We start from the raw sequence: 22,183 nt of genomic DNA, 5'->3' as shown, positions 1-22,183 counted from the left end.
AATACTATAAAAAGTACAGTATAAACAGATTAATTAATCCCTCTCGCTCTCGTTCTCTCCTTCTCAAATATCAATGGAAACAAGTTATATAGTGAACAATATGATCCACCCTGAATGACATTCCCTTGATGATCATCCTGCTTTTTTAATGTTAGAAAAGCGACACAAATTTTGACCAAATAACCGTCAATGTAGGGGTCAATTATTATTGTTATAGCAACGGAATACCCCCTTTGATGCGACCTAATCTAACCTGTGTTAGAGAAAAAATATTTGTTTCGTCTTAAAACTGCCATGCCTGCAGCTCGCCTTTGGGTGGCAGTCAAACGCACGACATCGGTGTGCCACACTGATATTTCCAAAGAAGAAGTAGTTAGTAAAGCGCGGCCTTTAGCGATCGTACCAGATGTAAAGTTGTTATCACAACTAAAACGATCTTATTATATATACGTTGCCAATTGGATGTTTGTTTGACGAAGACCCATTCATGTGAGTATCAACGTCGGCATCCATAATAGATAATATTGCCTCATCTGCGGTTAAACTCAGCCACTGCCATTTAATGGACGCTATTGTTTGGGTTGCATTTACCAACTTGGGCAAAAGAGACGTCACTGCTTCATTAGGCTCAGCAAACTTATAAAATCAGCTCCAAATCACAGCGTACATCTCAAATATGGTGTTGGAAACTAATAAACAAGGGTCGTATTGTACAATGACGACATACCACGATACAGTACAATGACCATTGATAAGCGAGAAGAACACCCGTGTTAACCTCCACGACATCAAGATAAAGTGTGTTGTGAACGTCATTTTAGCCTGAGGTAACCGCGTGGGAACCCCGGGTATTAAGTTATTTCTGGTGGGATTAATGATTATAATAATAGCTGGGTTTTTTTCTGGCTCAGGTACCTGCCCCCGTTTTAACACGTGTGTCTTTCCTCTCCCGCTCCCATTTAACGTGGAAGTAGTTGAAACCCGTATTTAGGATAAGTTAAATGAAACATGGAATGGCAGGGCACTGATTGGTATGGCGAATAGTCCGATGTATTGGTGTAACTTTACCGGTTGGATCCTCGTACTGGGATGTCGTCATTGGCGAATAAGGAAGTTGCACTAATTGCTAGGCAATTCACTGGCATCATATCTGACTATCGACTTTACAATCGACAAACACATCCAATACAATATAACCTATATAGATGTTGTTATTATTACTCTCTTCCAACAAACACGTGTCACGTCTTTACACTTTTATTTTAGGGAAAACTTTTCATAATGTGTAATAGGTTGAAAATGTATATTACAGGTGTTGATACCTTTGGATATTCACAGGAAATCATGTCTGGCATCTGTCAAGACAGAAGGAGTCGTTGGCAGGAGATTCAAAAAGGCTTACAGTTCATTCAGTAAGTTTAAAGACATGATGTATATGATAATATTTTTTTTATCAAGGCAATGTGGTTGCCTTGATCGGCGGTGCTGGGCCTGGTTATTACAACACACAAAATGCAAATATCTCTAACATTGAATTTGTTTATGTTTAGATCAACACTGCCATATCCTGGGACACAAGAACAGTATGAGGTAAGGGATATGCTGTTAAAGCTCTCATTTAATCTATGAACCTTTTTGATCAGTCAGATTTGTCTCTGTGATATTTAACACTACCTTATGCAAAAGACAAATCGGTACACAGGAATTAATTTAGGACTGATGATTACATAACAAAATAGGAGAATACATTGGAATAGTTGGAACTCTAAAACACAAATGAAACCATTAACCAGTAAGGTTTTGCTGTGTTCTATGCATTTCATTACATGTTACATTGCATACACCTTTGTTTTCATCCACTCATGTCTTCTTCTACTTCTCCAGGTGTTTATTAAGGACCTAGTCTTGAACCTTTTTGGCGAAGGAAACGATGTATTTAAAGAAGGAGAATGGACAAAGTCCATTGAAATGTACACTGAGGCCTTGAGTATAGCGGAATACGCAGACTCTGAAGAAATCGCTGTTCCAATGGGATTATTGGAAAACCTGTATGTAAACCGTGCAGCATCCTACTTGAATATAGTGCCGGTAAGTACTAATGTGTGAGGATCACACTGGTTTTATACTCCGTATAGGCGTGTGATGAGTCTCTCAGCTCATGATTTGAAACTGTGCACGATGTTGGGTTCACGATTTGATATTGTGATATTTTTTTAGCAAAACCTCATGTCCTTCTCCACTGAAGAAAATGTATGACTGAAAATAATCTTATTTTAAAGACACAAAATATACTAAACGATACCGTTTGCCCTATTTTCCTTCCTATTCATATTTTCATCCCTTTGGAAATGGAAATAAACCATAAACTTCTTAGTCCATTCATTTTGATGCGTTTGACCTGCTAATCTGAGTCAGAGTGCCCCCTCTCCTGTACAAACACTACAACGAAAAAGACAAGAGGACTCATGTACAATCTATTCTGCATGTACCATGCCTCTTTTGAAGACAGTGACCTGGCAAAAAAGTACAGTAAAGGACTACATATCAGGATAATATACCGATGATGTGTGTGTAAAAATATATGTCAATCAAAGATGTCCGGCTCACATGATAACCTTATCAACCGTATCTGATTGTTTGACGGCATCTCCTGTTGTGAATTGCCGTGTAAGATATCTGAAAATACTTTCCAGAACAATGGAGCTAATAAAACCCTGGCCCGATTCTCTTATGCTTTCGTTTCCCACGAAAGTACTCGGGTATTGGCTGGCTTTTGATTCTGTGCCACTACAATCCTTTACTCCTCGAGGTCTTGCTAGACCTTTGGTTTTTTGTTCTGAAGCTTCCAGCACAACCGGTTTTTGTGTATATTTTTTTCTATTTAAAAAAAACAATGAATAGTCTGTGAGTTGGTCTGTTCTCAAATAATATACATATATATTTTTTTAAATGTTATTCTTCAGGCCTTATTACAAGGTACTAACAACAAAAAAAAAGTATATTGGCCAATATAAATGTGTGCCTAATGATATCTGCTTTGAAACCAAACTTTGTCTTGTTTATGTAGTCAGTCGGTATTGAAGTTGCAAATCAACTTCTCCACGGTCGCTTGTGCTTGTACACTTGAGCTCCTGCACTTTGAGGTATAAGTTATTTCACTGGCCTATAAAAATAGACCAGAAATAACTGGATTGCTTCAGGTCACACGGCCAAAATCCTCCCATCAATCTGATTACTTGACATGGGCGTCAAGAGTCAGTGATTTGTTTGAGGAGTGGAGTTTGCATTGTCTGGTTTAGTTGCTTATTATTTTCTGTATACTAGCTAGTTTTACAAGTTAGTTCAGTCCGACCTTAATATCATTAGACGTGTTATTCCTATGCGAGGATTATCGTGTTTTGAATTTGCTCTTTTGCCACAGATGAAATTAGCTAATTTGATTAATACATTGAAGAACAGTTTATAAGTGAATTGAATGCAATTTGGTGTGAGTATATAGATGTATGTACTGTAGGGCCTTGATTGCTTACAGCTTGACATGTATCTGAAACTGAGCTGTTTTTGAAGGCGTCGGCTAATTATTTACCTAATTAATTAATGAAATTAATTAAAAAGCACCTTGTGTAATATTTAGACGTCCAAAACTGCCATTGTTTATCCAAACATAAAATGGATAAGAGCAAGTACTAAACGTAAGATTGATTGGTAAATCAACCAGGGTAGCTACAGGACTGCTAACGAGCGAGTGTGATTGACGAAGCGTTTCTTCCTCTCCTCAGGGGCTGTACGACCAGGGGTTGAAAGACTGTGAGAAAGCGCTGGAGTTGAACGAGGGCAACTACAAGGCACATTACAGGAAAGCCAAGTCCCTGCGCGAGATGGGCAGACACGCGGAGGCCTATGAGGCCGTGGCCAAGTGCTCTCTTGTCGTTCCTCAGGTGGGACTTTATTGAGGAATCTTCTTTTTTTCTGTGCTATAAACTCTGTAGTTGTGCCTCAGGACACAGGATCAACTCGTCTTTTTATTGGTTTTGTTGTTTTGATAAATGTATTTAATTTGACCAGGTTATTTATATGTGGTCTCGGTGAACTCTGTAGTTGATAACCCTAGCCTTTTTTAGTTCTAGATATAGTATAATTATAATTGCATTTATTCACTTTGTATAGCCTATGTTCTTATTATTGTGGTCAGGGTTAGGGCATCTAATCTCATGATAATTGTATTTCTTTATGGTCAGAATAACCGTTCAACCGTGACTTATGATGTTTCCTAGGATCCCAGTGTCATACATTTGACTCAGGAGCTTGCCAAAGCACTTGGCCTGAAAATACGAAAAGCTTACATAAGGAGTAAGGTAGGTTTGCTCCAAGACATTCCTAAGAATCAGTCCAAGACAAATGGAATCACGCAAATGATTCAGAGTTTCGCCATATTTGGGCACTGGGAGGCAGGGTAGAGTAGGTGATATGGTGTCCTCCCAGCTGAAAGGTTCAGGGTTTCGAGCCCCGTGGTCAACGACACTTTACTGATGTGGACATTGGGCGTCCTTGAGCAAGAGGCCACGCCCCGCCATCCTTCTAAATGAGTATCTGAATCAGGCCTGTGGACGAAAGAGTCTCCTAAGGACTGAATAGTAAATGCTGCTAAAATGTACAGTTGTTTCTTATTTACTGAAAATAACCAGTAAGCGTTGTAAGGGTTTTTCGATTCTGCAGAAATTTGGTAACCTGGTTTCCTCTTTCTCAGCCTGCCTTGAATGTCGCTACGGGAGCCAGCTATTCAGAAGCGTCATGTGACAATGTAAGATCACTTCATCTTTATTTGGACACTTTTAACCCAAAAAACTGAAATGTATCACATAAATATCTGTTTTTTTAATTTATTTTTCCCGTTTAGTATACCCATGGCCCCTCATCAGTGGAAGATATAGATACAGGTGAGAACGACACCGACATGACCATCCAGTATATAAAAAAAAACAAAAAAACAGCAATGCTCAGACCTTTCTTTCCCTTGTGTTTTTCTCTTTTGTAGAAGTGCCTCGTTATGGCGTCAATCACGTCCCCATGCCTGTACATCTTCCCCTGACGGTGGCCCCGCCCCTCAACGATCACCTGCTGGACGACGCCCACTCCAGCAGCAGCAGCTCCCCGCTGCCTATCGCCGAGCCCCCGCCGGCCCCCGGCTTCCACCACCTGCTCCCCGCCCCTCTCCCGGTCCACCCCTGCCCCTCGCCGGCCCCGCTGACCGCCGGCCCCGCGCTGGTCAACGGCTCGGGCGCCTGCCACCACTCCCACCCTCTGCTGGACGACGACCCGGACTGCGACGCGGAGCTCATCGGAGACGACCTGGACGACCTGCTGGACCAGGCGCGGCCCGCCGACTGCCCCATGGTCAGTGGGTGTGGACGGGGATCGTGTGTGTCTGTGTGTGTATCACGATGCCTCGGGACACGTTGGCTGCATTGTGCATGCGCCTGTTCAATGAGTCACAAAATGTTGACTTTAGATCAGCTTCTTAAGTCTGATGGCGGGGGAATCTGTGTTTTGCAAGCTTCTCTTCGCTTCATATTCGATTCGACAGATCCTGTTGCTGGAGGCAGGAATGCATCAGCTGGTTGTTGGCAAATTCAAAGTGGGCCATCATTTGGAAACTATAAAAAGGTTCCTAATTACCAGCATATACACTTGGAAAAGTCCCCTCTGAACGCCCGATCGACTCTAGCGAATTGGGTTTCTTCGGTAGATTATCTCTGAAACGAAACTATATACAAGGCGTTACCCCTCCCCTTGCATTTTTGGTTTTCAATCAGAGGCTCTGTGCCGACTCTACCCCCCAGGAGTTTTGTTATAACATAGGACTGCTGGATTCGGGATTACTATAAATTAGAGCTGTCAGTTAAACGCGTTATTAACGACGTTAACGCAAACCAATTTTAACGGCGTTAAAAAATTTATCGCGCGATTAACGCAATTATTTTATTTAATAAAAAAAAACTTTTTTTTTTTTTTTTCTTTGGCTCAAAACAAAGAAGCAGTAGCCTGACTGCTATGTTCAAATGACATTTGTTCAAAGCAGTCGTTTAATTGCACTATAGGCTCTTTTTTTGTATCGTCCTGTTTTGATCAGTATATGCCAATGTTGTTATCAATAAAAAATCATTTGCACAAGGCAAGCCGATGCACTTCACCATGTTGATAAGAGAATTAAAATGAGAAGAAATTATGGGACAAAAAAATCAAGGGATATTTAGCATAGAAAAATAATTTGCGATTAATCGTGAGTTAACTATGACATTAATGCGATTAATCACGATTAAATATTGTAATCGCTTGACAGCTCTACTATAAATGCAATCTTTAAATCTGCACTATGTACGTTTTCCATTAGCACCCTCTAGGGGTGACCCCCCCACCCCCCCCACCTTGACTCTGCTCCTGACCCAGTTTGGCAAAATGTTGACTCTGTTCTATGTTGACTGCTTCTTGACATTTCTCCCGTGTTTTCCTTACAGGGCATGTCCGCAGAACAGGGGCAGCAGCTCCTCATGTCCAACAGTGTGGCCTCAGGCAGCCCCAGGCAGAGTCCCTTCTTCATGCCGTCCCACATCGGCGTGTTCCCCTACGCGCCTGCGCAGCACTGCACCGTCAACCTGCCGCCACTGTACCACAAGCCAGGCTCCAGCATGTACCTGGGCATGGAGTCCCTGGACTCCCTTTCCCCGCTGGACTCACTCGACTCCCTCTCCACCCTCTCCATATCAGACTATCGCACAGGTATTATTTTGAAGGAGGTGGTGGCTTTTTGGGGGGGGGAAATGTGTGTGTTAATTGCGTTATGAGAGCGATTCTTAATTTAGTTTAAGATGGATGATCTAATATTTTTTAGGACAGGGTTTATCAGTACATGTAGGCACACTGTATTAAAGCAGTAGTTTATTTCAGCACAGTAATGAATGAATTTTAATGTGGATTATATGAAATCAATTTGATGCTTGTTAAAAACATGAACTCTGTTACAGTCTTGAGTATTTACCTTTTTTCATTGCCCCCCCCCTGACTTTTTGATAGACTTCCCTCAACCATCATACCTGCCCCAGCTACAAAACCATTCACAGGCCCATTCACAGGTACTTGGTCTGAACGTTGACGTTTTTTCCTTCTTTAACATTGAAAACTTTTAGGTTTCAGTATTGCAGTACACTTACCAGAGTTTTGATCTTCCAGATGAATAACCATGGCAACCCCACGGGAATGGCCCTCGGAATGCCCGACAACAATGTTTGCTTCACCGCTCCGGTGGATCTGACCAAGAACCCTTTGGCAGACACTCACGATTTCAAGCAAGCCTGCTCGACCTGTTTCATCAAAACTGGTAAGAAGCTGTGAGGATAGTCTAGTGGTAAGGGGAAGCACGTACCTATGATACATGTCATTACATACATGTCTCATAGAAAAGAAAATGTTTACTGAGCTATATACAAATGTTTACACAGCTACTCAGTAGATAGAAGGGGTTGACTTGTAACCGGAAGGTTGCTAGTTCGATTCCCCGCCTCCTCCTTACACGTGTGTATGAATGGTTGTAAGTCGCTTTGGACAAAGGTGTCAGCTAAATGCCTTGAATAAAAATCAAGGTGACCATTGAGCCCAAGAGCGGTAGCCTGTGATGAAGCTGTTTGTGCGGGCCAGTCTTGTTGGTTTTTAAACAGGCTGTTTGTTTGGCACTCTGTTAACCCCCCCACAGGACCCGGCGTGCTGGATTATACCCTCGGCACCGAGGAGCACAAGTGCAAGAAGGATGCCCTGCTGGGCAGAATCAAACATCCCAAAGACAAGACGTGGAAGCTTATACGACCCAGGCCCACCAAAAACCAGTACATCGGGCCCTATTACATTTGCAAAGGTATCTTGGTTGTTGAACAGCAATTTTCAGGGTCGAAATGATTCGAGTCTTGTATTGAGTATAGTTATTAAAGAGGCCGCAAAATATTTATTGTTTGTATTTTGTTTTTGTTTGTTTTAAACTAGGTGATGTATTGGATGATTTTTCAACATGGTAGCGTTAATACCGCTATTTATCGAAAACCAACTAGTATCAATGTTTTACTCCGCTCTGAACACAAATTGGGTTGTTAGGTCCCGACAAGGGACACCGAGGGGGAGGTGTGTGTGTGAACGTGTGGAGCTCAGCCATGGGCCACCAGCGGTTGAAGTTGATGACGGCGCCAAGAGAGCCATAAGCTTCTTGCACATTGAAAATAAAAATGACACTGTGTGGTGTCGTGTACATCATTGCATATACATACTGATGGTCACCTAGGTGTGTGGCACATTTCATACACAGCATCGATCATCATAACGATCATTCACAACAACTTCCTAGAACCCTCAGCCCAAAGTGCCCCGAATTCGAATTAAATCTGAAACGGTGGCTTCACTTGCACTTTAAACTAAAATAGGTTATTTCTTTATACAATCCCTTCACCAAATTACCTCTTTTCTTTTATGTTTTTCGTGGCCCATAGACCCTCCACAGCAGGGTCATACCCATTATCACTATTCTATTGTCACTAGTTATATTAATTAGCAGAGGCATTAGCATATTGGATTTCTTTAGATAATCCTTTATCAATCCCACACCGGGGATATTTGCAGTGATGTGATAGGAGTGCTTCCTTCAAGGGGGACTCTGTCCCTGCGGGTCAAGTCACTGTGGGACTTCACTGTGCGACTCGACCTGCATTCTTCAGCCTAACCCCATCTCTTCTCCCATTTGAGAGGGCATCGGATCTTCAAGGCCAGCCTCCCTAAAGTGTCCTCCCCTGTGGTCCGATGTGTATTTGTAGAGGTGGCCATCGGGGAGGAGTGTCTGTACCCGGGCCACTGCACGTTTGCCTACTGCCAGGAGGAGATCGACGTGTGGTCCATGGAGAGGAAGGGCTTCATCTCCAGGGAGCTGCTGTTCGACCCGCTGGGCCCCAGCTGCAACGTCAAGCTGACGGTCCCCAAGATCCTCCAGGAGCACCGGGGAGTCTTCATGTTCCTCTGCGGGGTGAGCCACCAGTATAGAGCCACTTGGGTCTGGTTCATGGGTGGATCGATAACATCTGAGGTTTTGAATGGTTTGTGTGTGTTCGTTGAAGCTGTTTTTACTTTACTGTTCTTTTCTTCTATTTTCCCTATCATTTACTTAAAAATCGTATATTTTGAAAGCAATGATCCAGTTTCTTCACAGAAGATGTGGGAAATTGTTGAATAACTTTCACTTTAGATAGTATTTGCCCTTTTTAATTACAACTATAGATATAGTGTGTTCCTTTTTGTGCAATTTATTTATAGGGCATGCATTTCTTATTGTGTGTGTGTGTTTTAATTTAATCCATGGTGTTTTCTACAGGTGTGTTTTGATCACAAACCCAGAATAATCAGCAAGGCCAGCCAGGACAGCCCTTCTCGTTGCTCTCATCCGGTGACAAAGCATGACTTTGAGGAGAACAAGTAAGCAATTTTCATAAAAACATCCCAATGTCTGCACCAAAATAACTACTATGAACCTATTTACCACAAGCTTTTTAATCTAACTCCAAATAGATTCCAACACCTCTGGGGGAAGTTAACAAACCAAGGCCATATTGCCCGCTTCTCTGAACATAATCTATCACCTCCTGGTTTCATGTGCCTCGTGTTGGGAACAGATCCTCAAAAAATGCTTTTTTGCACATTTTGTGTCCTGTATAATCACCGTTTTAACCTTTCCCTTATTCTGTGCCTTCAAAGGTGCCTGGTGCACATTTTGAAGGAGAACACGTTGCGCTACTCCAAAGTGCGCCCCCTGTACCCCCAGTGCCAGCTCGACCTTTGTCGCCACGAGGTGCGCTACGGCTGTGTCCGGGAGGACGAGTGCCTCTTCGCCCATAGCCTGGTGGAGCTCAAAGTGTGGATGATGCAGCATGAGATGGGTAAGCAACAGGAGGCTTTGGTGAAGTAGCTAAGGGCTGTGCTGCTGTTTTGGTGACTGGTTAAGGTGTGACGGGTGCCAAGGTGCCAAGCTGGAGACTGACTGTCAATCATGCGTCCGAGTGGGAATTCCCACTTGTGGATGGCTTTGGATTGTCTGGTCAGCTTGTCCAGCAAGGACCGTATCCTAGGTTCATCAACCTTACCCTAAAAGTACATATTTATTATTGTAAATTATTATAATAGTTTATATTTAGAAGGTGCATCTTCCCTTAAGTGACTTACATTGAATTTATAGGTGCATGTCACTGAGGAGCAGGTTGAGGTTGGTTGAGATGGTGGACTTGTGAATCTAACTTTAGAATGTGCTTTCTGTAGGAATCACTTCTGAAAATATTGTCCATGAAGCAAGGAAGTTTTGGAGCACGATCACAACAGCACAAGGTGGCCAGGTAAGATAACATATGTCTTAGTCATATCTTAAAGGTCCCACGGCATGAAAATCTCACTGAATGAAGTGTTCTAACATACGAGTTCCCCTAACCTGCCTATGGTCCCCCAGTGGCGAAAACTTGCGTTCGGACTAGGTGTTCTGCTCGCCTTCGAAAACGCTGATTTGGAATGTGGTCCCATATGTCGTCATAAAGGATCTAAGCTCCACCCCTTTCTCTGCCTTGCACGCCCAGAGAATTTGGCCTGCCAATGAGACACGACAGTGCGAGCACCACGTGTGTATGTGTGTGTGTGTTTGATATTGGTGTTATGGCGCATAACATGTCGGTTCTTCGTTGTATTTCCACAACGAGACTGTAGTTGGGGTTATCTCAGCCATGGTTGAGAAGGAATTGGGGGAAAGGAACTTTGGCTTTGACTCCCTGAAGTACATAGACTGCAACATGCTGCCTCCAGTTGATATGAATGAAAGGGCAATTCTTTTAATTTATTTTTTAAAAACGGTATTGTACTCTGACTCTCTCCCCAACAGCCCCCCATTGTCCAGAGGAAGTTCGGCCCGCCCAACCTGAAGATGCTCTTTGTCTGTGGCCAGTGCTGGAGAAACGGGCAGCTGAACGAGGCAGACAAGAACAAGAAGTACTGCTCCGCTAAGGCCAGACACACGTGAGTACCTGCAGGACTCGAGATCACGATCTCCCGGCGAAATTGTGCCCAGTGTAGGTCAAGTAAATGTGTCTTCCTCAAGTTGGAGTATGCCCATGGGGAATTTTTACGTTGCCCAATCAAGGAAATGGTTATCTTTTGGCTCGTTGGCGACTCGGTGGAATGGCATTCAGATCATGTTGGACTTCCTTAATATGATTCGGTTTACCATAACAGTTAAACCAGTCGGGCCAGAGCATAGGCAGGACAGATTATACTTTTCAAGGTGTTGACTGTCAGGAACTAATTTGGGCAATGTGGCTGCAGTTGTTAAAAATCATGCTAGCCAGCTATGTGTAAGGTCAAGCAGAAACATGTTACATTATTAGTAATAATTAGATATCATAGAGGTTCTCTATATTTATATTTCTTACAAATCAATTTATTTGACATTACAATGGGTGGTAGTCGACTGGAAGGGGCTGATTAGTGGGCTGTATCAACTGGCTGGCTGAAGTTCGATCAGTGCAGTGGGCACCTAAACTAGTGATGTTAGAAATTGATATATTTTGTAATGGCTAATCAACCTTGCAACTGGCGGTAAAACTGGTCCTTTAGGAATGCTGGTGTAAAGTGTCACGAGCTGTAGAAAAAAGTGGAACCACACTTGAATGTGATTCTTATTTTTTTTTCAACATGTTCTCTTGAGGGACATATTATGAAAACGACACTTTTCCTGGGATTTGGGGTGTTGTTTTGGGTCTCTGGTGCTCCCACACGCATACAAACTTTGAAAGAAGTTTGTAAATGATTTTTTGAGTGAGGTATGCATTTCTGAAAGTACCCCGCCTACAGTTGGCAAACGAGCGAGTCAGTTTCGGCACCCCCCCCTACGTAGGAAGGGGGCACCCTGGAATATTACCTCCCACTTCCCCACTCCCGTCCATTCAGAGCATGGCTAAGAGATTGTGGACCAGCGGATGAGCAGCTCTGGCGGGGGGAAACTCGGCGGCAGCCCGGCAGCTCAGCTCCGGGAGTACATCCCCTTTCTCTGCCGGACTGCTGCCGAGCTCCCCCCGCCGGAGCTGCCATACAGAGGAGGAGACATGGAGGAGAGAGGGATTTTACTCCCGGAGCTGAGCTACCCTGGCCGCCGTTGAAGCCGTCCGCCTGACGGTGTACTCCGCCTGACGGTGTACTCCGCCTGACGGTGTACTCCGCCCGGCCGACGGTGTACTCCGCCTGACGGTGTACTCCGCCCGCCCGACGGTGTACTCCGCCCGACGGTGTACTCCGCCCGACGGTGTACTCCGGGAGCTGAACTGTCGCCGAAGCTTTCCGGCTGCTCCGGCGGGTGTACACTCTGACGGCGGAAGTCCGGCAGCTCAGCTCCCGGAGTACAATCCCATTCTCCTCCATGTCGCGGTTCATGGACTTCAGAGAGTCAAGGCCAAAGTTCCTTTCCCCCAATTCTTCTCAACCATGGCCGAGATATCCCCCAATACGAGTCGTTGCTTGCTATGGAAGTACCAGAGACGTCAGACTCAGTCTTTATGATTCATAATATCATCCAAGGCGCACATAGCTTTTGGCCGTGATATTAGATATAATATTTTATAAATACCCATATATAATATTATTATTATTATATTATATTATATAGATATAGAGCTCCAGGAGTCCGCAAACGGTAACAATCCCTTCTCCTCAAGGCTGTTGTTCAGTCTGACAGCTCATTGGTCAATGGCCAGCAGCTCATTTGCATTATAGCTACATACACCAGAAACAGCGCATTCTAAAGGGACTGAAACAGAGGGGAATAGCGGTAGGCAAGATTCTTTTTCCTGAAAGCTATTTCCAGCAAACAGCTTCAAAAACATGTTTTCCGGACCACAAATACTATGTTTACTTGTTGGGAAAACACCATAATATGTCTCCTTTAAAGTTGCATGGGGAGAAGTTAGTGGCATCTAACAGAACAGTTTTGGCCCAAATGGAATATAATATTCAGAAGTATAAATGGTGTAAAATCAAATACAAAATGTGTTGTGAATCGTTGTTTTCATTAACTTAGAATGAGCCCTTCATATCTTCCTAGGGATCAGGTCCTTTTCCACACAGCTCACCATTTTTGACTTCCCTGTTCTACTGTAGCCCTGTATTTTAGGGAAATCCCCAATAAAGTACATGCCTTATTAGTTTCTCCTACGTTAGTGGAAAGGGGAATTTAGTGGCTATATGTGACTAAGTACTACAACTTTTAAAGGACAATACTGGTCTCACCATGGTTTAGCTCGCTCAAGCTAAATGCACCTCGGCACAAGGCAATGCACAACGCCACAAGGAAGTCATTCCGACATTTTTATTTAGTGGGAGATTGGATGTTACCAGACCGGTTACTGTCCTTTTTAAAGGTCATCACAGTGAACAATACAAGCTACATAACGCGTGATCTGACGGGGAAACAATGAATTCAATGCTAGCTGTTCATCTGCTTCATAGATGGTCCAAAGACAGGAGAGTGGTGCTGGTGAGCTCCAACGAACGGAAGAAGTGGACCACGGTGCGAGCGCTTCCGACTAAGAAGCCGATTCCATCTCAGTTTGAGGTAAGCCTTTGAATAGCCCTGTAGGGTTCGATACTTTGCGTATCCTGCTGATGGAAAATGCAAAATGGAAGCCGTCCTCAACATCACATGCTGACATTTAGGAAAGGCCTACCAGGGATGCTGTCGCACTACTTTTCTTTTAACATTTCCCTAGATTTGCATGCACGTGACTGCCGGCAAGAAGTGCCAGTACATCGGGAACTGCTCTTTCGCTCACGGCACCGAGGAGCGGGACCTGTGGACCTACATGAAGGAGAACAACAGTGAGTTTGTCGAGCACATCAAACGAGAAGCACTTTATTAAACTCGGATGGGGACAACTGTGGGTGTCACAGCTGGCATGGCTGCTATTATGAATTAAAGGGATGCAAATTCAAGAAAGAACATCCACCACACAAAACACTTGATATATCTAGATACACAATTTGAGATTATCAATGACTGAACTGAACATTTTAATTGAGGTGAACAGGCTCTGCCGGGCAGCTTGTGAACCGTGTTCCTTTTCTCCCATCGTAGTCCAGGATATGGATCAGCTTTATGAGCTGTGGCTGCTGTCCCAGAAGCCCGGCTGGAGTGAGGAGAACTCGAACGGCGTGGTCCGGGAGAACGGCAAGCAGATCGTCATGCCCACCGACTTTGCAGAAGAAGTGGTGCGTTCCCGTGTTTTGTGTATGGGACTGTGGGGACCACTTTACTGGGCAGCCCAGCGTTTTCCTTACCTCGGCGTCAGCCAACATGCACATGGGTTTGCAGGGGGATTACCGACGAGTGTGTGTGTGTGTGTGTGTGTGAGAACTTGGGGTAGCAAGAATTAGACCTAAAAATGTAAATGCCAAGTGTAGTTATTATCTTCCCATGTGTATGATGAGTAGAAAACTCCCCGTGGTGGAAAATTAAACATTAAATGTTATGTCCTTTCCGCAGTCTGGAAATCACTGTTGGCTCTGTGGGAAGAACTGCAACAGTGACAAGCAATGGCAGCAGCACATCACGTCGGAAAAACACAAAGACAAAGTTTTTAACTCTGAGGACGACCAGAACTGCTGGCAGTACCGATTTCCCACGGGCACTTTCAAAGTTTGTGAAAGGTGAGTTGATTGGCAACCAGATACAGTCTGCTTGTAGAATTCAATCTTTTAGTCATGTGTTGTGTGTATGTGTGTATTTACAACGCCCTGACACTTTCAACGTTGATTTGACAGGTATCTCAAAGGCACGTGCACAGAGCAGGAGCATTGTCAACTGGCCCACAGCAACCTGGAACTCAAGGAGTGGATAGAACGCAGGGAATTTCTTTTGATGAAACTCGCCAAAGCTAGGAAAGACCATCTTATAGCGCCCATGGACAATGACTTTGGTAAATACAGTTTTCTGCTCAAGGACATTCAATAATAACGATAACAGGATGGCGAGTTTCGTTTTTACCTGCAAGGTTTGCCACAGTATTTTATGACACTGACGAGTGCTTAATCGGTTGAACCCTCTATGGGACGAGAGGAGACCTCAACCTGGCAGAATAATTAATGGAGCGCATGCAGAACCAGCGGCAGAACTGGTTTCTGGGTCACTCCACTCAGATACAAAAAGGTGTACCTTTCATCATGTTGCATCAATCATCAAGTGTTTTAATTGAGTGACTCAAAAATCCTTGAAAACTTGCTATGCACCGTTCAGCAGTATAAAAATAGAATTGAAAAATGGCATGGTACTCGGATACTTGCAGTTGACTACATTTGTGTTCTTTGTTAACAGTTGGTAAATCGTTTTGGATTATTTTTTTCCCTTTTAAAGGATGCGCAAGCATGGGATATTAGTTATTCAATCTGTCATTTTAAGTTTTTCCCAAGTATTTAATGTTAAAAGTGCACAAAGACCAAATAAATGGCATTTTATACTCAAGATGGTTGCTGCATAAACCTTTACTCCCAGGCCAGAAAATAAAGTCTAATCTATTCAATCCATGAACTTCATAATCGTGAGCGCTAGCTTTTAAATTAATTTTAAAATGTTGATTTGATTGCACACACAAATTATACTGATGCATGGTGTATTGTAAACCTAAGTAAAAATGAAATTTTATTAAACAAATACATGCTGTTCATAAGCTATTTGGAAATGAATTAACTCAGCAGGTAACAAATGAAAGAACAGGGTAACGTGCAACTTTTTCTTAACCCTTAACATAAACTTGTGTAAAGTCTTGGTCCATGCCACATGGTCTAGTTTTAAAGGCTTACTGCATAAAGCTATGCTGAGTTTCCCCTGCTCAGGCATTACTACTGTTATATCTGTTCAGGAATCCAACCATCAGTTTCAAGGGCTTAAAGGCTGCACAAAAAAGGTGTCCGTTTCAGTCCAAAAACCACAGCAACTACGTAGAAAGCTGCTGCAAATCTTCCACCTCCAACTTCCACATCTTCCGGTGGATGGCGGCATCTTTCGTGAGGTCTGCCATCTTCACTGCCCGGATTACTGGTTCTGGCGAGGTGGCTTGGAGAACCCCCATCACCATCACATATTTACCTGGAAAGCATGAGCAGGGTGATGGACGACAGCCAAAATCAATCAGGTCTAAATAAAGAAAGTATGCGTGACCTGTGTGCATGCGAATTAATAGAAGGATGGGCACGGTTACAGGTAGGCTATTAACAGCCCATTAGTGAACAACCCCTGTGGATGGTGTTGCACTGGTAAGGCTCTACTGTGTGATGTCCTAAGTGGCCTTATTTCATAACTTATCATTTACACCAGCTGAATAACCTTTTGTATGCACGTCAGGGCTAGTACACATTGCCCACTTGAGTTGAGTTAGGAAAAAACATTTAATTTACCTTGGGATAAGCATGGTTTGCCTTTTGGAATGTTGTTTACACCCTGCACAACGAAACTCCCCGTCTCGTCCAAAAGAAGTACCATGTTGCGATCCAATTTAGCTTCCAGTACGGTCCCTTGCATCCACACCATTGAAACGGAGATTGAACGACTATTAGCGACTCTGACGCTACATTCCATGTTGTCATTCAGTCCTTTACAAGTCCCATCTCTTAACTGACCAGAGAGAACTTTGATTGGCAACGGGCGTCCACTTCCTTCGTCATTCTTAGCCATTTTCACGAGTTGTATTGAACCATGGATTTCCTGCTAGACAAGTCCCGTGGCGCGCTTTATTTTGCCGGAACTTTATCATACGTCACACGGCATCTTACGTCGTCGTTCCTTTCCTGATAACACGATTTTTAAATAAATAACTTTAGAACGGTTCAAGATTAGAAAGGAGAAAACATCTATTGTATGTCATTAAATACGTAAATCCAGTTAATATTACTTACTCACAAATCAGCCACTTGGCTGATCGAGTTACCCTTCTTTCTAATAATCTTACATGTCATTTTCTTTATCTTCAACCTTTTAATTAAAAGCTTCAGCAGATCAGGCTCACATGACGCATCACTTACTCATAATTTCCCCACAGACGTATGGTACAGGCTACATTGCACAAAATGTTCTTATGAACCTGAACAAGTTTCTTCTATAGGAGTCAGATTTAAACAATAAATTCCAATTTAATATGGCTCTTGAATATTAATGGTAACGCTTCAATGTTTCATATCAAAGCCTAACTATTACCTAAATCAACATAAGCTGAGAAGAAAAAGACGGTATCAATTTTCCTTAAATAACTTTTATTTCTTTAAGAATAATTGAAGAAAATTGTTAGCAATTTCTGTACAATTATGTTTTTATTCCTTGGATTTGGTGAAAACCTTGTATGATGAACTGGACTGAGAAATGCTGCTGCCACGTAGTGCACCCAAAACAGAAAAAATAAATCAGTTAGTCCACAGGCATCCTTCGGTTTCCTTCGTGTCTTTCCCAAGAAAATCCTGTACGCTTCCCTGTTGTCTCCGCTCTCGCTTGGCTTTGTCTTCCAAATCCAATTCCCAGTTTGACATTGTCAAAGTAGAGGCACATTAGAAATACTGCCATTTTCCAAGGACTGTGTCTTTGATTGCATCAACAAACTGTGAAGGCACCCAGTAGATCCAATACTGAGAAGCTTCTGTCGGACCCAGCTGGAATGCCTTAAAATGGAAAGAAAGAAAAAAGTAGTGTAACTAGCACACAAAAAGCATTTACTGGCCACGCATGCTGGTAACAGTTGGTATAAATGTAAAATAAAGGATGGAAATGTCTTTCCTCCATGATTCAAGATGCAAAACATCCAAGATGCAGGCTGCTTGTATGTCAAAACTAATCTGTGAAGATAACATTTAGTGGCACCGAAGGCTATTCTGCAGAGCATCAAACCTTACACAAGAAATGTTATACAAAGACTCAAACAGTAGGGAGCATTTACTGTAATATGATTATGTGGATTCAAAAGGGAATATTTTAACAACTATAAAATATAAACTATAAATTAAATTTTATAATTATAGCGGACAATATTTGCATCATTTGTTATTTCATTTTGAAACAAGAGGCAATTTTTTTTTTGGGGGGGAAACATGCCTCGATGTGTATCCCTTGCCTGCATGCGTTTATTCATTATACTTCTCGTAAAATGAAAACTTCAAGAGACGGGTGGCGGTAGGGCGGTTACCATCATGTGATAGCCATCATGGCCTTCGATAGATTCAGTCACTACATTCTTTATGGAGCCCATGGGTACCTTCTCCGTCCTCTCTGTAGATGAGACAATCATTGTTTAGAGGAAACCGGTCCACATGTATAGACGTCAGTACACATCAGTTTGTACCGCAGCAACGTGAAACATTCAAAGTAGCCGTAATCTCACCCTTGGTTCCGATCCACAACTGATCCTGCTCGAGTTTAAAAGTGAGTCGAACTTTCCCCCCGGATTTGTTATACATCCCGGCTAAAGGCACTGTGGGCAAACGTTCCTGTTTCGACAAACGAGAAAACTCTTGCTGGTCATTAGTGTACAAACAAATGAAAAAGAGATACTACTGGTGGTACATTATGGATTCAGAGGAAAATTAATTTCACTTGCAAATACACAGTGATGATGTTATTTTCCCCCCTTACCTTTGTCCCTTTAACAGCTGGCATTATGTCATCTGGTTTACCTTTGTCTAGTACCTTCCTGTGTTGCTAAAAAAATAACAACAATCATACCAGTTAAGCATCCCAGTGTGATCGTCCATTATTGTTGTTGGTGCGTTGAGAGGAACGAGCCTTACCTTTTGACTGCATAGAGGTTCTTTTTTGTTTTCTTCAGCCTTGACTTCCTGCTGAATTACCTCTTTGGGCGTGTTCACCGCTAGAACGTCGTTCATTGTGGATCCTACCACCATTACTTTTGCACCGTTTGTAATTTTGATCTCGCGAAGCGTCTTGTCCTCTGGAAGCAATCCCTTGTACATGACTTTCTGCATTGCAGGGGGAAGACCTGGTAATGGGAAGGAAGTGGCAATGGGTCTATATCCATTTCCTAGGGTAATGACAAACTACGTTCTCGGGCTGCAACTCGAGCTATTGGATGCTCGCCCCGATCACTTACCAGTAAGTGAATGGATCGCCTCTTTCAGCTTGGCTCCAGAGCTATCCAGAGGAATTTTCAGGTCGTACTTAATCTTGTTCCAAATGATCTTCAGGTCCACCATCTCCTGTTCACTGTCTGCGTTGTCTCCGTTGATAATACTCGAGTCCTGAGTCGTGGAGTTTCCTTCCTCCGTCTGGGACACGCTGTCTGAGTCAACCTTTTCAGCACTTTCACACAACGCCTCAGCGTCTTCTGGCTTTACCTCAGCTTCCATTGTTACTTCTTGATTTTCTGATAGGAAAACATATGACAATGGTCCAGGTGCATATTAAGATTTGACAAAATAAGGCAATCACATTTGCCACTACTTGCCAGTGTTACTGTATATTATGTATTCATATTGGTAAGTTGCCAGTTTACTAACTGAATTTACAAGGTTACAGTTACAACTAATGAGCCTGCATAACAATATTATTAGGATGTACAAGTGGGTGGCAATAGCCAAATGTGAAAAGGCTACTTTCTACATTGTGCGAAAAAATATTAGGTAAATGTATTGTTTATATTAGGTAACCGTTGCAGACTCTTGAATTTTAGGTTAGGTAAGTATCATGTACATCATGAATTCACATTGCAATGACCGACCCATTTTAGAAGCATAGGAGCATTGGAATGTAAGTTCATATGTTAGTAGTAATTGGTCATTGTTTTGTTATTAATCGTGAAATGATTTGTCGTTAAGGGAAGAAAACCACAAACTGCCACAGCATTTCTCACACAAGACATGGCAAAGCGTTTTCTTTTAATTTGCCTAGGTTACAATATAGGAGTATAAACAACAATAAATCCAATGAAGCATTCTGATGTGATTGCGCTATTGACTTACCTTATCAGAGATAAGCTTTTGCTGCCCTAGAATTCTTTAACTCATGCTATCTATTGTATTTTAGATTGTGCTGACGGACACATTCACTGATTTGTTAAATGTAAGGTAAATCAGATGAGAAAGTGCTTCTCTGACACTGAATCCAGTACATATGATTTGTAATTTACTCTTGGGTAATTAACAAAATTCGAATGTATCGGTTATTTCCATGTTATATTTCTTAAGATAAATGCTTGATTACCTTAATCAAAACAATAGCTATGTCAGCTACATAAGTTGACAGTTATCCCAGGGAAGCTTGTCTAGCTGTCAGATGATGACTGCAAGTTAAATATGAAATCGACTTTAGCTTATTATTTCTCAATGATATTCATACATTATATATTGGTTTATAACGACATCTGGCATGACTCATGCCTTATAAGTCTGGGATAAAAACACGGTCTTGGATACGAAGTGAGATGACTCGACTGTATTTACTGCGAGACACTTTTGTTTGACTAGCGGCAAGGAAAACGTTTGTTTCAAGACGTATTTACAGTCTGACCAATGGTGATACTCATGCCTCAAGCCCCACAGAGGAAAAGGGGATCAAGGTTAACGTTATATTAAAAGGTCCGTTTGAGACGTGTTGGCAACACATCCAGAACCTTCTAGTCATGCTTCAACTGGTCATCAATACCCTTTGACTGGACATCAACAACACGACCAAGTGTCAACCACCGGCCGGTGGAAGATCCCTCACTTCACGCAGTTAACGCTTTCCCCCTCGACACAAAAGAACAGAGAAGTGGCCAGACGCAGCCTCAAAACAGAAACCAGTCTGACATTTTCTCACAGCTAACTTGCTAATAACGTTAGCGTCTATAAACGTGACACACGGGGGAATGCATCCCTATAATAGTGTCACATTCGTGCACGCCACGGCGATAAAGGCTCACGACGACAACATGTTCAACCGCTACAATCATACAGAAACGGTAGCGCTTAATATAACGTCAGGAAAGAGGATAATACAAGTATATTTTCTCAATACCCACCATCCTGGGTCGCCATGATGATTGTGTACAATCTGTTTTACGGTTTGTCAGAGATGATGGTATGAGGCGAGCTGACAACATCCGACCGTCATACCGGAGGTGGTTGGCGCATGCGTCAAGGCATCGCAAATCAACTTCCTGCTGCCTGTAGATTAAGATTTTTTTTAAATTCCATTTTATTGTTTGGCCCATAAATGCATAAATATATGAATTATCTTGAATATAAAAATCTGTAAATAAAAAATATAAATACACGGTACTATTATTTTTTCAAACGTGTGGCAATGTAATTGTTTAACATCAATATTTCTGGGGAACCCAAAATTTAATAAAACTGACACTGCGAGGGAAAGCTGTATCTGTGGAATGAAAAGGTTTACATACGGGTATTGAGTTGGAACTGCGAGGGTGTAGTTTACTATCTCAATTTGCTTTAGGGCTCTTTGTTTGTAAGAGAAAGAGGGCAGTCACAAAGTGGTAGAGGTTTTCTCATTGGTCGTTGTGTTTTCGTTCTTCTTCGTGTTCATTTTGTAGAGATTTCCAAAATCCACAGGGAAACATTACTGCCTACTACTGGAGTTTTATGAAAGTCTTTCGGATGCTCACATTTGACTCACAATTGCAAAAAATCCTAGATTCTAGAGCTTTAGGCCACTTTACATTACTCCTATTTTCGAATAAATCCTTTTATTTAGCAAAATCATTAAGTAGGCTGTCTTAAATTGGCTATACGTAGGCCTATGCTATCTTAAATATAATGTGTGTGTGTGTGTGTGTGTGTGTGTGTGTGTGTGTGTGTGTGTGTGTGTGTGTGTGTGTGTGTGTGTGTGTGTGTGTGTGTGTGTGTGCGTGTGCGTGCGCACATTCGCCCATGTGACTTTGAATCCTTGAATCCTAATAGTGCCTGCCCCTGCCTTAGGACAATTCCAACATGCTGCTATGAGTTCCAGCCTCTGGTGAACCTGTCAAGCATATGGAGCCCATATCAACATGCCTCCCATAACCTGCAATGCAACCCCTCCGGCTGACCACCAATCAGACAGGGTGGAAGGATGGATGTTAATTCAATAACAAATATATAT

At 42.6% G+C, this 22,183-nt stretch overlaps 3 protein-coding genes across 4 annotated transcripts; 1 reads left to right on the top strand and 2 right to left on the bottom strand.

Moving 5' to 3' along the window:
* Nucleotides 1-313: 313 nt before the first annotated feature.
* On the top strand, nt 314-16,465 carry zc3h7a (zinc finger CCCH-type containing 7A). Of its 2 annotated transcripts, none has more exons than XM_056578568.1 (23): nt 314-489; nt 1,339-1,412; nt 1,551-1,590; nt 1,885-2,088; nt 3,780-3,938; nt 4,275-4,355; nt 4,748-4,801; nt 4,898-4,937; nt 5,036-5,394; nt 6,516-6,777; nt 7,072-7,130; nt 7,228-7,375; nt 7,748-7,906; nt 8,850-9,055; nt 9,401-9,501; nt 9,781-9,962; nt 10,339-10,412; nt 10,946-11,079; nt 13,561-13,666; nt 13,821-13,929; nt 14,186-14,319; nt 14,594-14,757; nt 14,872-16,464. In XM_056578568.1, the coding sequence occupies exons 2-23, from the start codon at nt 1,345-1,347 to the stop codon at nt 15,059-15,061; spliced, it is 3,033 nt and encodes a 1,010-aa protein (XP_056434543.1). In that variant the 5' UTR covers nt 314-489; nt 1,339-1,344; the 3' UTR covers nt 15,062-16,464. The 2 variants fall into 2 exon arrangements, with proteins under 2 accessions (XP_056434543.1, XP_056434534.1); XM_056578559.1 differs by having other exon boundaries at nt 340-489; nt 1,313-1,412; nt 14,872-16,465.
* Nucleotides 15,484-16,860, bottom strand: rmi2 (RecQ mediated genome instability 2). Its single transcript, XM_056578603.1, has 2 exons — nt 16,501-16,860; nt 15,484-16,192 (listed from the first exon to the last, which is right to left on the bottom strand). Exons 1-2 carry the CDS (start codon nt 16,775-16,777, stop codon nt 16,041-16,043), a joined length of 429 nt encoding a protein of 142 aa, XP_056434578.1. The 5' UTR covers nt 16,778-16,860; the 3' UTR covers nt 15,484-16,040.
* Nucleotides 16,861-17,307: 447 nt separating this feature from the next.
* On the bottom strand, nt 17,308-21,221 carry ubfd1 (ubiquitin family domain containing 1). The gene is made up of 7 exons (XM_056578577.1): nt 21,102-21,221; nt 19,194-19,466; nt 18,874-19,082; nt 18,719-18,784; nt 18,468-18,573; nt 18,273-18,355; nt 17,308-17,751 (listed from the first exon to the last, which is right to left on the bottom strand). Exons 1-7 carry the CDS (start codon nt 21,115-21,117, stop codon nt 17,641-17,643), a joined length of 864 nt encoding a protein of 287 aa, XP_056434552.1. The 5' UTR covers nt 21,118-21,221; the 3' UTR covers nt 17,308-17,640.
* Between the last annotated feature and the right edge of the window lie 962 nt (nt 21,222-22,183).

The sequence above is a fragment of the Gadus chalcogrammus genome, chromosome 2, assembly GCF_026213295.1.
Source record: "Gadus chalcogrammus isolate NIFS_2021 chromosome 2, NIFS_Gcha_1.0, whole genome shotgun sequence".
Lineage (NCBI taxonomy): Eukaryota > Metazoa > Chordata > Actinopteri > Gadiformes > Gadidae > Gadus > Gadus chalcogrammus.
This window is presented reverse-complemented; position numbering and strand designations above follow the sequence as displayed.